Source organism: Harpegnathos saltator, unplaced genomic scaffold (assembly GCF_003227715.2).
Source record: "Harpegnathos saltator strain DR-91 unplaced genomic scaffold, Hsal_v8.6 scaffold106, whole genome shotgun sequence".
Taxonomy (NCBI): domain Eukaryota; kingdom Metazoa; phylum Arthropoda; class Insecta; order Hymenoptera; family Formicidae; genus Harpegnathos; species Harpegnathos saltator.
In genome coordinates this window covers 207088-225034 of record NW_020229880.1, presented here as the reverse complement: position 1 = coordinate 225034, position 17947 = coordinate 207088, and the positions used below count along the sequence as shown (strand labels likewise).

The window sequence follows — 17947 nt, the reverse complement described above, 5'->3', positions numbered from 1 at the left end:
TGGACTTCTGGACGTTAATGAGTTAAGGAAAACTTGGTAATTTTTCCAACATTTACGTTATGATATCTCGCTAACTATTCGTCGAATGAAAAAATAGTAGACTTTTTACTTTATTTACTATCAAGAATATACTACTATAATAGTGCCCTAACTTTTACTAATTCAATAATTTTGAAATTTCCAAAGGTCGATAAATTAACAAAAGTTAGGGCACATTTATAGTAATATATCCTTGATAGTAAATAAAGTAAAAAAGTCTAATACTATTATTTCTTTCGACGAATATTTAATGAGATATCGTAAGGTAAATGTTGGAGAAGTTACCAACTTTTCCTTAAATATATCAAAAAACCATTTTTCCTTAAATATATCAAAATATATTAAGCAAATAGAAAATGTTTTAGACAAAAGTTGCTTAAATTAATTGGTAGAAAAGATGATATAAAAATCGGGGATTTCCGTTTTAAAAAATTGATAATCAGTGAATACCTCGAAAGTGGAGCCATCTGTAAACAAAATGCTATCGCTGTCTTATGTCCCCCTTCAAGCCAAACAACTTTTGTCTTAAGCATTTTTCGATTTAACGCAGTGTTTCTGAGATATTTGAGTGGGTCCTTTAAAATGGGACACCCTGTATAACAATAGAAATTATTACATGTTTAAAGATAAATATATATTTATATGTATTATTTTACATATTGCTGTGTCCAATTTTTCAAAATTTTTAAATGAATGTGTTATAAAATATATTGCAAAACTTATTTTCTGCTCTACAAACAATTTAATTCGAGAAATCGACTTAAAAAATAAAATTTATCTGATTGTATTAAACATCTTATATAATATATAAATAAATATAAAATAATATAATATAAAATGAAATTAATTTTTAGACATAAATTAATCTCCTTTGCAGTTTTCAGAAAGCGCCCAAATCTAGTGAATCTTTTTATCCATATTTCTATTCACGTGCATGCTTGAGTAGGTTGAAAACCGAATATGACGCTTTAAGTACCTGCAAAATTCACGCTTGAGTCATTTAAAATATTCGCGATGATAAGTGATAATTCTTAAAGCAGATCGGACCAGGTTAGCGAAGATAAGTAACATAAACTTTATTTATATTCCAATAAAAATATTTTGCGATATGTTTCCATTATTTTCATTGTTTTTCCATAATTAAAATATAACGCACAATGAATATACAGGGTTTGTCAAAAGTATGGAAACCCTTAAATAATTTTTGTAAAATGAAAATATTAAAAAAACTGTAAAACACGTGTTTTGATTTTTCAAAAGAACTACCCTATGACATGGATACCGATCATTTCTCGCCTCCTGCTACGTGGGGGTAAAAGGGGGTTGAAAATTTTAAATTGGACTAAGGGTCGAATAGGGGCTCATTTGAAAGGTCTTTTCATATCAAACACACTCTTAAAATTTCAAATCGCTACGCCCCCCCCCCCATTAAGAATGACGGCCGTTCAAATTTCGAAATTTCATGTACTTAGTGTTATCCAGGATCAACTGGCTACTTAAAATCAATTGTTCTCACTGCTACTTAAAATCAGTTGTTCTCACGGCTACTTAAAATTAGTTGTTTTCACGGCTACTTAAAATCAGTTCTCATAGATCTTTGGCAGATTAAAAATTAAACGTTTAAAAAAATGGCTGGCGAATTGTCGGAACATGAAAGAATCACTATCCTCATGATGTGTGGATGGGGTGATAACGAGCGGTCGTACGCTGCTGTCGCTCAATTATTTAATGAGACGTATCCGAATCATCGAATTAATAAGTCCATTGTCTTAAAAACAATGGAAGGTTTCAGAGAAACTGGTAGCGTAAACAATCGCCCTAAATCAGGGAGATCTACCATTAACGAAGAAAAACAACTTGATGTTTGCAGACATTTATTGAAGGTCCCAATTCTACTATTAACAGAGCCGCTCAAACTCACGATATTGCTCCCAAGTTCGTTTGGAGAATTTTAAAGAAAAACAAGTTCCATCGATACAAATTACAATATGTTCAAGAATTGCAAAACGGAGATGTGGAATGTCGTATTGATTTATGTGAAAGAATGATGGTACTAATCGATGTCCGGCCCATGTTCCCTTATCAAATTGTTTTTACAGACGAGGCAAGTTTCACGTTAACGGGAGAAGTTAATAATCAAAATTCCCGTTTCTGTTCAGATGAGAATCCGAATTGGGTGTGGAAAACTCACACACAATACCCACAAAAAGTAAATGCATGGTGTGGAATAATAGATGGCTACTTAATAGGACCGCTTTTTTTTTTAAGAAAATCTGAATGCTCAAAGGTATGACAGATTACTGGTAGATCAAATAATTCCAGCCATACGAAATATTTATCCAAATAATTTCGAAGAAATATGGTTTCAGCATGATGGAGCTCCTGCTCATTTTGATTTAGGGCCACGTCAAATTTTAAATGAGACTTTTCTATTACGATGGATAGGAAGAAGGAACAGAAATGAGGGAGGAGAGGATTGGCCACCTCGGTCACCAGATCTAACTCCTCTTGATTATTATCTATGGGGACACTTGAAAAGTGAGGTTTACAAAACAAAACCTGAAAGCATCCAAGAATTGATACAGCGAATAAGGGATGAAATAGATTTGATACCTTTTGAGACGAATCGTAGAGCCATTTCTGCATTCTATAAAAATTGGCATATTGTCAGGAAATAAGTGGCAGCCACTTTCAGCATTTACTTTAACGCACTGAGTAAAATTTATTTTAAAACACGGAGTAAAAGGTTTTGAATCATTAAAGAGAGATGACAGTTTTCAATCGTCTGTTTTGCAACCTATCACGACACATTCACACTTGTTTAGCCACACGCACGCACACACATACGCATGCACGCACACACACACACACACACACACACACACATACACACACACAAGGGATCAGATTCATGCCACTTCCACACAGTTGATCCTGGATAACACTAAGTGCATGAAATTTCTAAATTTGAACGGCCGCCATTTTTAATAGGGGGGTCGTAGCGACTTAAAATTTTAAGGGTGTGTTTGTTATGAAAAGACCTTTCAAATGAGCCCTCACTCGACCCTTAGTCCAATTTAAAATTTCCAACCCCCGCGTACTAGGAGGTGGGGAATGATTCATATCCATGTCGTAGGATAGCCTTTTTGAAAAATCAAAATACGTGTTTTATCGTTTTTTGATATTTTCATTTTACAAAAATTATTTAAGGGTTTCCACACTTTTGACAAACACTATAAACGGAATATGTAGCTGTAGATGATCTTTAAATTAACTTGTCCTGATCTTCTATACGTTTACAAATATTCACCAATGTGATACTAACAGATACAAACGAATCCAAATTCATCGTGATGACTACTGCGGTAGTAAATTCAATAGGAGAAACAGAGCGTTTCATAATTAATAAAAGACTCTTTTTAATGCTGTTATCAAGTGCTAACCATTCTATCCGATATATATTATCCGCTACTTGGAGACTCTGCAAATAAAAACGTAATAAAGTATAGTGTATTAGAAACGCAGTAAAAAAATTTTGTTTATTAGAAATGCAATAAAAATTTAACACATCCACAATACAACACAAATCCAAAAAAAAGTTTAACACATTGAAGACTATGTTTATTTCTATCGATTGCACTTAAATGAAAACTTAATTGACGACCGAATTATTAAAAATTAATAAAAATATGTTTAAAGATCGAAATGCAAATATTCTTCACATTATATCATTAGCTTTCTATTAGCCACATAATCAATTTTTTAAATATACTGCTCAAAAGAATTATGGCATAGATAATTTATTGCCGAAAATTGGCCAACTTTGACTAGCGATTATTTCGCGAGAAATTATTGTAGACTAATAATTTTTTCTCCAAAATGAAGCTTGATGTCCCTATTTTAAGAATATATTTCCATTTTTTGCATGCGATGCACTCCTACCCCTGTAACCCCTAACATCTGAGAGCATGTTTGGTATACTGAAAATTGCAAAGTTTGACGGAATACACGGACGTGGGCAATTCTTTTTGGGAACGCTGTTCGCATCGTCATAAAGTTCAAATTTTTCCCTTCAATTTGAAAAAATGGAGTCGCTACAATTTTTTTTTGCATAGTTACAGCCCTTCAAAAATATCGTTGTTTTTGTTCTTCGAGCCAAGTGTGCACGCATGTGTATGTGTGTCCGTGACAGAAGAGATAAGGACCCCATGGTTCGTCACTTGCACAATAATTATTGACTCCAAACCCTCTTTTCTTTATACGTGGGTGCATGCACGCGTGTGTGTGTGTGTGTATGCGTGTACGTGCGTCTTTAATACTTGGCCCGAAGTACAAAAACAACGATATTTTTGAAGGGCTGTAACTTTGCGAAAAAAAATTGTAGCGAATCCATTTTTTCTTCAAATTGAAGGGAAGATTTGAACTTTATGACGATGCAAACGGCGTTCCCAAAAAACAGTTGTCCACGTTTGTGCATTCCGTTAAACTTTGCAATTTTCAGTATACCAAACATGCCCTCAGATGTCAGGAGTTACAGGGGTAGGGGTATATCGCATGCAAAAAGTGGAGATACATTCTTAAAGTAGAGTCTTCAAGCTTCATTTTGAAAAAAAAATCATTAGTCTACAATAATTTTTCGCGAAGTAATCGCCAGTCAAAGTTGGCCAATTTTCAGCAATAAATTCCACAGGCCTGCAAAATTTCAAAATCTTTATGCGTTTTGGATTTCAAAGGTCATTTCCTAACGTAATTTTGTCCGCTGAATGCGAATCCGGCCTTAGAATATTCCTATTACATCAGGTTTTCGAGATAATTAGGTTTAAATAGCCAAAAATTTTCCACAATATTCAACCGATTACACAGGCCTGTATGATTTTGTGTTTTGGATGTCAAAGGTCATTTCCTGCGTAATTTTGTCCGCTGAATACGAATCCGACTTTAGAATTTTTTTATCACGTCAGGATTTCGAAATAATTAGGTTTAAATAGCCAAAAATGCCGTTTTTCACTAGGCTACCCAGCCACTGAAGACAAAGCTAGATGATCCAGCCACTGAAGGCAAAATTAAAAGGTTGCCCAGACACTGAAGGCAAGGCTAGATGATCTAACCACTGAAGACAAGATTAAAAAGCTACCCAGCCACTGAAGGCAAGACCAGATGATCCAATTACTGAAGACAAAAACAAAAATGTTAATAAAAGTAGATTTTACTTATCCAGAAATAGAGTCAAAAGAGCATTTTTTGGACTTTTTACTATGAACCATATCAGGAATGTCTCGCTTAATACTTCAACAGTAATCTGCTAATATTGTTGTGTCCGAGCCACAAGGTTTGTGACAGCGTCCGTTGTCCGTGAGCCTTAGGCATCTGATGCTGATTTTGACAACTGAACGAAGATTGTTTGGACGACGGAAAATCGATAAGAAGAAAACAACAACAGCTTACAGAGAGTCTCCGGCAAGCTGTCATCGTATACAGACGCGAGAATTGTAGATTAGAGAATTATTCTTGTTTAAAGCTTGAGCGAGTTGCGATGTAAATAGTAAAGCTTGTTATTTTTACGCGAGTATTTTCATTTACCTGAGTGCAAGCGTGAGTGCGAGAGTGAGTGTAACATTTTAGGGGCTCATTCGGGTTCGAATCACAAATCGTCCGGGATCGAATCACAGATCATTCGGGATAAAAATCGCGGGACGTTCAGGATAGTAACGCGAGACGTTTGGGATCGTATCGCGACGCGCATCGCGAGTGAGAGTGACAGTGAGAGAAAGTGAGGATACAGAATGACAACCGAAGCAAGAGGTTACGCAGTTCCTAGCCGACGGAAGCGTGTTCATTCAATTGAGCCGAAAGCGACGGGGACGGAGGTGGCAAGCTCCGCAACGTCGGAGGTGTCGGTATTGCAGGATACGCTCCAAGAGATCCGAGCGATGAGGGAGGAGCGGCAGCATTTGCTGGAGGAGCTGGAAGCGTAACTGCGGAATGTTACAGGCCAGTCGCTTCCAACTTCTTTAATAACCGGGCAAATTAAAGCCGATATTTTTTACGGAACTGTGTCTTTACGCGAATATCTTTGTCAATATGAATTGATCGCACGGGCGAATGATTGTGATAAGAATTTTAAAACAATAAATCTCGCGGCAAATTTGCGCGGAAAGGCTCGGACGGTTTTAGAGGGTATGGAGGAAATTTTAATTATGCACAATTATGTGCCAGGTTAGAGTTGCGTTTCGGACAATAGGGGCTTTTTCAAAATTTTTATACGCAGTTTATTAATAGGAAACAAAAATTTGAGAAAGAAATTACGTCTTACGGGTTGGAAATAGAGCGATTAGCGCGTTTAGCTTATCCCGAAAGTAGAAGAGAAATGAGAACAAAGATAGCTTGTGCGCAATTTATGGGGAAGAAAGGGAATCGCGGGAAAATAAAAATTTTAGTAAGAAGAGAAACTTTGAAAATAAAAGTCAGAGAAAATTTCCTTTTCCAAATTTTGAAAGAAGAGCAGCGAAACAGAATTTTGTAGACAAAAGAAAGCGAGAAGGAAAATGTTGTAGCTGTGGAGGAAAGGAACATTTTAGGTATGAATATCCGAAAAACGCGTTACGACGGGAAAACTAGGGCTGGTCGAGTTCATCGGGGCGAGTTCGACTTTCGAAAGGAATGCTCCGAAAAAAATTAAAGAATTGAATAAGGATAAAATGCGAATAAATAATAAGAGTAGGTAAGATAAGTAGAATAAGTAGAAAGTAGGATAAGTAGAATAAGTAGAATTAAGAATCTTTTCACTTATTATGGAACTTTAGACGGAAGAACATATTTATTTAAATTAGACACGGGCTCTGATGTCTGTTTAGTGAATAGGGAATTAGTAGGAAACAGAAAACGCTCTGAGTCAATTGACAAGTGTAGGTTAGTTTATCCGACAGGAGAGGAAGTTCCTATTAGGAATAAAGTTTATTGTCAAATTCAATTAGGAAGTTTCGAGGTAAAAATGTCGATGATGGTGGTCGACATGGAAGATATGTGTTTATTAGGAGCGGATTTTTTCGAAGCGATAGGAGCAGAACGAATTTTTGAATCTCCCTTTGGAAATTCGTCTTGTAGGATAAAACAGGGAAATTTTTTTTGTTCTCGAGTTTGGAATAAAGAAGAGAACGTTCCAGAAGGCTTAGGAGAATTTTATGAGAGAAACTCAAAGGAGTTAGAAACTTCACAAAAAGAAGATTTTGTGGAATTCTTGAAAGAATTCGGGGATATTTTTGATCGACGAGTAACAGCAGGAAATTGTGTTGAAGTTCAGCATGAAATTCAGCTGTTAGATCCTACTCCGATTAAACAAGCTTCAAGAAGAATTCCTTTCAAAATGTGTGAAAAAGTAGAGAAAATTATGGGAAAAATGGAGAAGCAAGTAGTAGGAGTAATCGAGAAATCTTCTAGTCCGTGGACCTCGCCGGTAGTTATAGTTCCAAAAAAAGATGATACAGTTAGATTTTGTGTTGACTTTAGGAAGTTGAATTCTATTGCGAAGAAAGATTCATATCCGTTGCCTAGAACAGATGATCTTTTAGACCGGTTGTCAGGAAATGAATGGTTTTCCACTTTAGATATAAAAAGTGGGTATTGGCAAATTAAGAATGAAGTAGTTTATTGTATTAGGAAATCGAGTAAGAGCAGGAATAAAGTAGTACATGCAGATAGGTTAGCTTCTTTTAGTGAGAGACAGGAATAGAGAATACATCAGAGACCTGTAAATTTTTAATGGTAAAATTATTTAAACAAAATCTTGCATTCATTTTCTTTACTTTAAGGTGTAATTTTGGAGAGCGGTTTCAGAGGACCACATCCGGAAACAAGAAAAGTGAGAAGGCTGCCTCCCCCCACGGTTTTTGATCGTGGTTTTTCCGTGGGGTTTTGGGCGAATGTTGAGACAGGGAATCGGGGTGTTCTTCAAAAGAACGTTGGGTCGTGGACCCAACGTTCTTTTGAAGATTTGTGGCAGCGTCCGTTGTCCGTGAGCCTTGGGCGTCTGATTTTGACAACTGAACGAAGATTGTCTGGACGACGGAAAATCGATAAGAAGAAAACAACAACAGCTGACAGAGAGTCTCCGGCAAGCTGTCATCGTAGACAGACGCGAAAATTGTAGATCAGAGAATTATTCTTGTTTAAAGCTTGAGCGAGTTGCGCTGTAAATAGTAAAGCTTGTTATTCTTACGCGCGTGTTTTCATTTACCTGAGTGCAAGCGCGAGTGCGAGAGTGAGTATAATTATAACATTTTGTGAGTGTAACAAAATATGTACACTTACTCTCGCACTCGCGCTTGCACTCAGGTAAATGAAAACACTAGCGTAAGAATAACAAGTTTACTATTAGGTTGGGGAAAAATAAATATTTTTTCGTTTATTTCAAGGCTTTATTTAATATAATAAGGATTGTTCGAATTTAGTCAAATAAGCACTGTTTTGTTCTACAATTTGTCGCCATTTTAAAGGTAATTTCATGATCCCTCTTTCATAGAAGCCCTGGTCCTTATTTGCAAAAAACTCGACTAAGCGATTTTCACAGTCTTTTCTTAAAGTCAATTTCTTACATTCAAAGAAGTTTTGCAATGACAAAAACAGATGGTAATCGCTTGGTGCCAGGTCTGGACTATAAGGTGGATGCATAAAAACTTCCCAACCAAGCTCCCGGAGTTTTTGACGAGTGACTATAGACGTATGTGGCCTGGCATTGTCCTGATGAAAAACAATTCCTCTCATAATGACCAATTCTGGCCCCTTCTGGTCGATTGCTAGCTTCAAACGGTCCAATTGTTGACAATAAAGGTCCGAATTTAGTTTGACCATATGAAAGCAGCTCATGGTGGATGATTCCTTTATAGCCCCACCAAACACTCAGCAAAACCTTCCTGGCCGTTAATCCTGGTTTGGTCACCGTTTGAGCCGTTTCGCTGCGCTTTAACCACGATCGTTTTTGCACAATATTGTCGTATGTAATCCATTTCTCATCCCCAGTCATGGCTCGATTTCGTTCCGTTTGTTCAAGGCTTTGCAGATTGAAATTCAGTCCATCATGTTTTTTTGCGTCAATTCGTGTGGCACCTAAACATCAAGCTTTTTTTTGAATCCAGCTTTATGCAAATGGTTCATTTCCATAATTTTGTTGACATTTTCGACGATGGGCTTACCTGTGCGAGATGCATCTTTAACATCAAAATTACCGAAACCGAATCGACGAAACCAAAATTGCGCATGATTGGCCGTGACAGTATCGGGACTATAAACACCATTCACAACTTCAGCCGCCTGGCTTGCATTTTCGTTTTATCGAAGCAAAATTGTAAAATATACCGAATTTTCTCTTTATTGACGTACGTCTTTTCACGCTATAACTCACAACTTAATCGACAAATCACAAAACCGTTAAAGAATTTTTTTAGTACGGAATATCGCTTTTCCAACGAGTATAAATATTAACCTATGCGATTAATACATCACGTGATATATACCACTAAAGTCATCTAGCGGAAAAATAATGGATTTCTTTTTTCCCAAACTAATATTTACAGCGCAGCTCGCTCAAGCTTTAAACAAGAATAATTCTCTGATCTACAATTCTCGGGTCTGTCATGATGACAGCTTGCCGGAAACTCTCTCTCTGTCAGCTATTGTTTTCTTCTTATCGATTTTCCGTCGTCCAGACAATCTTCGTTCAGTTATCAAAATCAGCATCAGATGCCTAAGGCTCACGAACAACGGACGCTGCCACAAACCTTGTGGCTCGGATACAACAATATGAATATCCCATCGACCCTGATATCTTTTCGACCCTCCATCTCTTTAATATCCTGATTAACTTTTTTCCCTTGTTCCTCGCTTACGCTTCCTAAGCTACATTTAGGGAAGTAGTCAAGATGGCTTTTCAAAAAATATATCTTTAGATTCACATTGCATCCTAATTTCATAAACTTTTCAAGCACGTTATTCACCAATTCTTTATAGTTAGAATCTTTTTTGTTTCCCAAGGAACCCAGAATCACTTTCTTCAATGAAACCCAAGCTTCTCTTTCTAAACAAGTCATTGTTTTATCAAATATCTCGTCTTTAGTAAGTAATCTAATTTGAGGCCCAATAAAAATGCCTTCCTTAATCTTTGCATCAGTGAGATGAGGAAACTTTGTACAGAGGTATTTAAATTTTTTTTTATCAGAGCATCACGAATTGCTTCTGTTACGTCCTGCGGTCTCCGCGTATTCTAAATTCGTTATCAAGTAAAGCAAATTAAATTTTATATTATACGACCAAGTGTTCATGTTCCGCGACCCTCTGAGCACAGTGACGTCACACTCAGACATCTCTTTTTTTCTTTGTTTTAATTATCGAAGTTTCACTATTTCTGTCAGAAAGATCCGCTGAGTTATTTTAGCCAGATGTTCTCTCCAAATAACCTTGAATAACTTCCTCCTGTTCCTCCTGTTTGGAGCAACAATTTTCTTTGAAGACGGACCGACCAGACAATCTTATGACACTATATGACACTACTAGCCTTTGATCTTCTGAAACTCATGCGTTTTTCCACGTTTACTCATAAATTTTTATTGCGCACAACCTCTGCCTAGACCTAGCGAAACTACGAAGATACCCGATCCTTTACAATATTAGGCCTCCCTAAAACCCCACTTTCAAAAAGTTTTGCAACAAAATCCTATACTTGGACATAAACCTTAGAGCCCTGATGCAACTTCCAAAACCCCACCTTCTCGACCGAGATGACATTTCGAGTAAAACGAAAAGGCTATACCACGTCTACTTCTCCTCGCGACCGACCCGCAGCCAGGATAGAATCTTTTCTTCAGCACCCCTTCAGGGTCTCTTAACAACCTAGCCTACTAGTGGCTTAGACAGATCAGAGTTTTGCCAGTTGTTAATTATTCCGTGCAACGACCTCGTGCATTTTTGGATCATCGTAAACAATCCAGTGGAAACTAGCTTCCTATTCTTGGCGCAAAACTTGGGTCCATCCTCACAGACACGCAGGAATTACACTCTTCATTTCCGACAAATAGCATAGATCCAGCAGTAAGTTATTTATACTTTCTTTTACCTGACTGACCCCATTCTTTTCATTTTTCTCCTTTTCTTCTCTCTCTTTTCTTTTCTTTTCCTTTTTCTTCCTTTTCTCTATCCCCCTTGGCATGTCTCCTTAATTGTGAAATTCGGTGTCAGTGGCCCAATCTTTCTGAACACAGTCGGACATAACGAACACGGAATTTTGCTCAAATCGCGATTGTTTATACATATATGTATACGTATACATTATAAAATCTTACAAATTTTATTTCATTGTGAACTTCCGTCTAATCATCAATAAAACAAGTTTGTAATTGTAAGCCAATCACGTTTTCCAACTAATTATTTTCAACAAAAAATTCTCCCTTCCCTTAACTATCGTTCACGGTCTTATCCCAGGTAAAAGATTCAGTTCCTTGACCTAAATAAAGGACAACTGACGTACGTCCACGCCAGATAAAGGGGTCATTCCGATTCTTGATCTGCACCGCAGACTTGCGAGTACGTCGGAACTGTGAAAGCAAACGTCAAATTATGTTTCTCCTCCAGGACATAACACTTCATTAGACCAAATTTTATGTGCAACAGAGGTAACAAAATTTTATTAGGATTAACTAATATTTCATTCATTACATTTTTCACGCCAGGTTCCAAGCTTTTTCTTACTTTCCATTCTTTTCTGTCCAATGAAGTTCTCTGGCTCTACTATTCCATTCACAAAGAAATCATGGGAATTTGGTGAAACCTTGCTGTTGTCCTAGAAGCAATAAAATTTTCAAATCACCACAAATTAACCAATTGTGTTGTTCATAGTTAATATATCCCAACAGTGTTTTTAAGTTTTCATATATTTCTTTTAAATGAACTGAGTGTCCAATAGGTACTGATGCATATATTCCCCCATTGTGAAGGAGAACAGCTTTTAGGCTTCGTCTTGAGGAATCAATAAAAAGTCTCCATTCATTAGCATTATAAGACTTTAATCCCAAAAAATGCATCAAGTCAGATACATTATTGCAGAAAACTAATGAATCTACCATAAAAAAAGGGAATAAATTCTTTTTCATGATGTCCGTACCAAGGAAACGTTGCTTATGATTCTAACAAATGCCTTTCTTTCAATCTGGATCCCGGTAACTCTGTACTTTCTTTAGATAGACCTATATCTCTTACAAGATCATTTAAAGCAGACTGATTGAAAGGCTTTGGACTATTGTCATCAACCGGATCGATTTCATAAGTTTTAAAATCTACATTGTTCTCATCAACAGGAATGTCGTTGTCTAAAGATGGTAAAGAAGGGTTCGTTGGTGGAGAAGGAATAGGAATATCAGGTCCATGAAAAAGAGGTCTTGTAGCGCATGAAAGTGTTGTATAAGAGATGTTTTTCTTATTGCAAGCATTATAGCCCGTGATTTGGCATGAGCAAAAGTAACAGCTAGTTATATGATCAGTTGATTCACGTCAAATCATTGGAATACCAAATCGCATGCCACTTCTTTTTCCTTTCAACCAATATCTCAATCCTTGATAGCAAGTTCTACAAATTGTATGAGGAACCCATGGTTTATTAAGATTTTTTATTTCAATATCAAAATATTGAAAATAATGTTTTGTTATTTTAAGTTATAGGAACTTTTTGCTTTTGCGGAACGTATTCACCATAGATGTAGCAAAATTTATCAAGATCGTTTTTACACTTGCGCGAAGCTATTTCATTAAAAAAAATGTATGTATTAAAGAGAACAAATGAAATATGTAAATACTCTACACACTTTAAATGATATGTTATGATAAGGAGGAACAGAATATATCAATTTATTATTGCAGCATAGTGTTACAAACGTAATATTGCATTAATTTCACGTCAGTTCTGTGAAGTTCCTACTTTTATCAATGAAATGGCATTAATTACGCAAGTAGTTCAGAATAATCAAGACTCTATTGTCATAATTTCCTAAAAAATTTTCACCATGTTAACAATGATGTTTTTAATTGGTGTATAATATAAAAATAACTTCCAAAGAATCCTATCTTTTTATTTTCATTTTTTTCTTACTGTGTACAATAAAGTATTATATGTTCTTTCATTTTATTGGTTTCAATTTTTTTAATTTTTAAGTTATAATTATCTCGAAAACCTGACGTGATAGAGAAATTCTAAGGCCGGATTCGTATTCAGTGGACAAAATTACGTAGGAAATGACCATTGAAATTCAAAACACAAAATCATGCAGACCTATATTATCTATGTCATAATTCTTTTGAGTAGTGTATAATTTCTCATTTACACATTGTTCTATATTTAACTTACAAGTAACACTATCCAACTGTCACTCACCAATGACAGGAGAAGGGTCAATAAGGCCGGTTTTTGGGCCCATCTCCGATTGGTCTCAAAGTATGTCATTTTATTCATCTATGTGGGCCTCATTACATAATGCAAGGATTTTTCCTAATAATGATTTAATTCAGAGAAATAGGCATTTTTATATTGGCCATTTTACATGGCCATTTTACATGGGTTTTCGTACCTTCGATCAAATGATGCTGGGTTTCATATTGTTAACATTGCTCACGCAAGATCATACTTCCTCAAAAATTGCGTATATATATGCACTACACATATGTCAGAGCCATCATTTTTCTCGAGGTACTTCGCCTTTAAAATATAATTTTTTGCACACTTTATTATGCTTGCGTCCGCAAAAGAAGAACAAATCCTTTATCTCAAAGAGAATTCCTTCAAAAAAACATCAAAACAGATGAAGATCAACCAAAACTGATGGTTAATGAGACAAAATATATCGTTCATGTGTGACTGCGTCTGCATCAGTGAGGGCCGCCGGCAAAGCAAATCGACCACGACGGTGGCCGCGCGAACTACTGCCGTCGTGGCCGATTTGCTTTGCCGGCGGCCCTCACTGATGCAGACGCAGTCACACATGAACGATATATTTTGTCTCATTAACCATCAGTTTTGGTTGATCTTCATCTGTTTTGATGTTTTTTTGAAGGAATTCTCTTTGAGATAAAGGATTTGTTCTTCTTTTGCGGACGCAAGCATAATAAAGTGTGCAAAAAATTGTATTTTAAAGGCGAAGTACCTCGAGAAAAATGATGGCTCTGACATACGTTGTAGTGCATATATACAGGGTGGTTGATTATTATTAAGTTGCCAACCCGAAATGTGAAGGTAGATTGGGTTAAGATAAACATAAAAGTCCCATACCGTTTTGCGAGATTCGCAATAATTATCGAGTTATTAATGACAGAAATCTGAGGAATGGGAGCGCGTCGACATAGATGATTGGAGAAGCGTTGCAGCTACTCAAGCCACAGCGCGGCCCACTCGACCCAGCAACTGTTGGCGACGTGCGGCGAGACGTAGGTCCGGCGAGATAAAACAACGAATAGCGGCGCATTGTCTTTCCCCTCGCCGCGCACCGGCAACAGTTTCTGGATCAACTGGGCTGCGCTGCGGCCTAAGCAGCTGCAACGCTTCTCCAATTATCTATGTCGGCGCGCTCTCATTCCTCAGATTTCTGTCATTAATAACTCGATAATTATTGCGAATCTCGCAAAACGGTATGGGACCTTTATGTTTATCTTAACCCAATCTAGCTTCACATTTCGGGTTGGCAACTTATAATCAACCACCCTGTATATGCAATTTTTGGGAAAGTATGATCTTGCATGAGCAATGTTAACAATATGAAACCCAGCATCATTTGATCGAAGGTACGGAAACCCATGTAAAATGGGAATATAAAAATGCCTATTTTTTTAATTAAATCATTATTAAGAAAAATCCTTACACTATGTAATGAGGCCCACTTAGATGAGTAAAATGATGTACTTTGAGACCTATCGGAGGTGGGCCCAAAAACCGGCCTTATTGACCCTCCTCCTTTGGCATGCACATTAGTAAAATATTGAAAAATATTTAACACGTGTTTTTTTATATCGCCTGACAACGCATTTTAAGGGTGGAAATCAGCCCTTGATCCTTGAACATGAAAGCACTGTTTCAACCCTTTGTAAATATTACATGTGATTTCCGTCAAACTTGTCTTCCATTGAACTAGTCAGGGAGGAGTTTTTAGGGTCGCTGATTACGAATCTGGATATATGAGGGTGGTCCGATAAGTACTTAGCCTACAAAAGAAAAACGAAAATTTTGGAAAAGTGGCGATTTATTTCTCAACATAGTCTCCTTTTAGCTCGATACACTTGACCCAGCGATGCTCCAACTTCTTTAACACGTCTGAAAAATACGTTTTTTCGAGGTCTGCAAAGTAGGCCTCCGTGGCGGCGATGACCTCCTCATTCGACTCAAATTTCTGCCCGGCGAGTGACTTTTTCAAGTTTGGAAACAAAAAGAAGTCGCACGGGGCCAAATCTGGAGAATACGGTGGATGGGGCAGCAGTTCGTAGCCCAATTCGACCAATTTGACCGTGGCGAGGGCGGAGGTGTGAGCTGGTGCGTTGTCATGGTGGAAGAGCACTTTTTTCTTCGCCAAATGGGGCCGTTTTTTCTGCAATTCGGCGTCGAATCGGCCCAATAATTCGGCATAGTACAGTCCTGTGACCGTTTTGCCCTTCTCCAGGTAGTCGATGTAGATCACACCTTGTGAATCCCAAAAAACGGTGGCCACCACCTTTCCGGCCAATAGGACAGTCTTCGCCTTCTTCGGAGCACGTTCGCCGGGTGAAGTCCACTGTTTCAACTGTTCCTTGGTCTCTGGTGTGTACCAGTAGATCCATGTTTCGTCGACGGTCACGAAACGACGCAGAAACTCCTTCGGATTGCGCTTAAACAGCGTCAAACACTGCTCTGAAGTGGTCTCACGCGCTTGTTGTCCGGAGTGAGCAAACGCGGCACCCATCGCGCCGACAGCTTTCTAATGCCCAAAATTTCATGCAGGATATGACCCACGCGGTCTTTTGATATGCCTACTATCTCAGCTAGCTCGCGCACCTTCAATCGGTGGTCTGCCAATACGAGATCGTGGATTTTTGTCATGTTATCCTCCGTAGTAGCCGTTTTCGGGGCACCTGGGCGTGGCTCATCAAAAACCGACGTGCGGCCACGTTGAAACTCGTTAAACCAATTTTTGACAGTTGCCATCGAAGGAGAAGAGTCACCGTACACAGCATCCAAGCGCTTTTTGATTTCGCTGCGCGATTTCCCTTCCAAAAACAAGAATCGAATCACCGACCGATATTGCTCTTTTTCCATTTTTCTAAAATCCGCGGACACGCCCGCTTCCACACGCGGTCAAAACAAAACTACGAGTCCGATTCGACTGAAATTTCGACAATAGCCGTCTACGAGAATGTACTACACGATAGTAAATTTCTCTTGCGATAGTGGTGCCATCGGGCGGTGAGGCTAAGTACTTATCGGACCGCCCTCGTATAATTACAAAATTCAAGATGGCGAACCAAATATGGCGGACCGAAATTGTAAAAAGATGGCTGATTCAAACCAATTTTGGTATCTGGAAGTTTATGAGGCCTCTAATTACGAATCTGAAGTTGGAAGTCAAAATATAATTCATTTGTCACACTTTATTATTATTATTATTATTATTATTATTATCATTATTATTGTAATATGTTTTACTTGTAAGACTTTAAGAAGGTTTATTGTAAACTTTTAAGGATACTAGTTATATAAATTTTCTGGACGTTAAGATAAACGTTTTGAATATTAATAGATTTTTTGCTGTTCAAGTTCAGAATTTAAATAAATAATATGCATGAATATGAATAAGTATACAAATAAATAGAATATAAATAAATGAATAAATATAAAGCTTAAGAGATCAAGATATCTTTATCTATATCTTCAAGATATGTCAGAATATAATTACATATGCCGCTCGGATATTGACGGATAATAATCTTTTGGAAGACCAACTTCCTAATCTGAAAAAACTGACGATACAGGTCAATTTTGAATACCGATTCATTGTTAAATTCATTAAATGTAATTGCCTAAGGCAATATTCTCCTTCACTGATACAAATTCGATCTGTCATATTGCGTCATATTCTGCCATCTGTCATATTCCGCCATCTTGAATTTTGTAATTTTATCACCAGATTCGTAATTAAAGGCCCCAAAAACCTCTAGGTATCAAAGTTGATTTAAATCAGCCATCTTTTTATAATTTTGGTCCGCCATATTGAGTCTGCCATCTTGAATTTTGTAATTGTATCTCCAGATTCGTAATCAGCGACCCTAAAACTCCTCCCTGACTAGTTCAATGGAAGACAAGTTTGACGGAAATCACATGTAATATTTACAAAGGGTTGAAATAGTGCTTTCATGTTCAAGGATCAAGGGGTAATTTCCACCCTTAAAATGCGTTGTCAGGCGATATAAAAAGACATGTGTTCAATATTTTTCAATGTTCTACTAATGTGCATGCCAAATTTCATTGGCATCGGTGAGTGACAGTTGGGTAGTGTTACTTATTAGTGAGACACGGTAGTATCATAATCACCAATAACCGTTCACGGTTCACATTCAACATGTTAATTCATCTTCAACGTGTAGTGTAAGATTACTATTCTATATAAATTATGTTACTTTAATTTTAATTTCATTTCCAAACCAACAGTAGATAAAAATCTGTGATAAAGTGCAGGCCGTATAAAGTATCAATGGCACAATATTCGCGTCAATTGTTGCTATAGCCAATTGGAATAAATTGGAACACATTACCAACGTGCTTACTCCGAACTGAAGAGCAATTATCTTCACGAATTGGTCGTTCACCATGCACGCGTATCTGTAATTAAAGTTAGCAGATTAATCAAATTACTTT

The 17947-nt window shown here is 37.2% G+C and overlaps 1 protein-coding gene across 1 annotated transcript in view; it reads right to left on the bottom strand.

Moving 5' to 3' along the window:
* Positions 1–920: 920 nt before the first annotated feature.
* LOC112588887 (odorant receptor Or2-like) overlaps positions 921–17947 on the bottom strand; it is a 29926-nt gene continuing 12899 nt past the window's right edge. The window contains exons 2-4 of the mRNA XM_025300210.1: positions 17710–17911; positions 3365–3520; positions 921–1015 (exon numbers count right to left, since the gene is read on the bottom strand). Of these exons, the coding sequence (XP_025155995.1) occupies positions 962–1015; positions 3365–3520; positions 17710–17911 (412 nt within the window). The 3' untranslated portion in view covers positions 921–961. The remainder of the gene's footprint in view (positions 1016–3364; positions 3521–17709; positions 17912–17947) is intronic.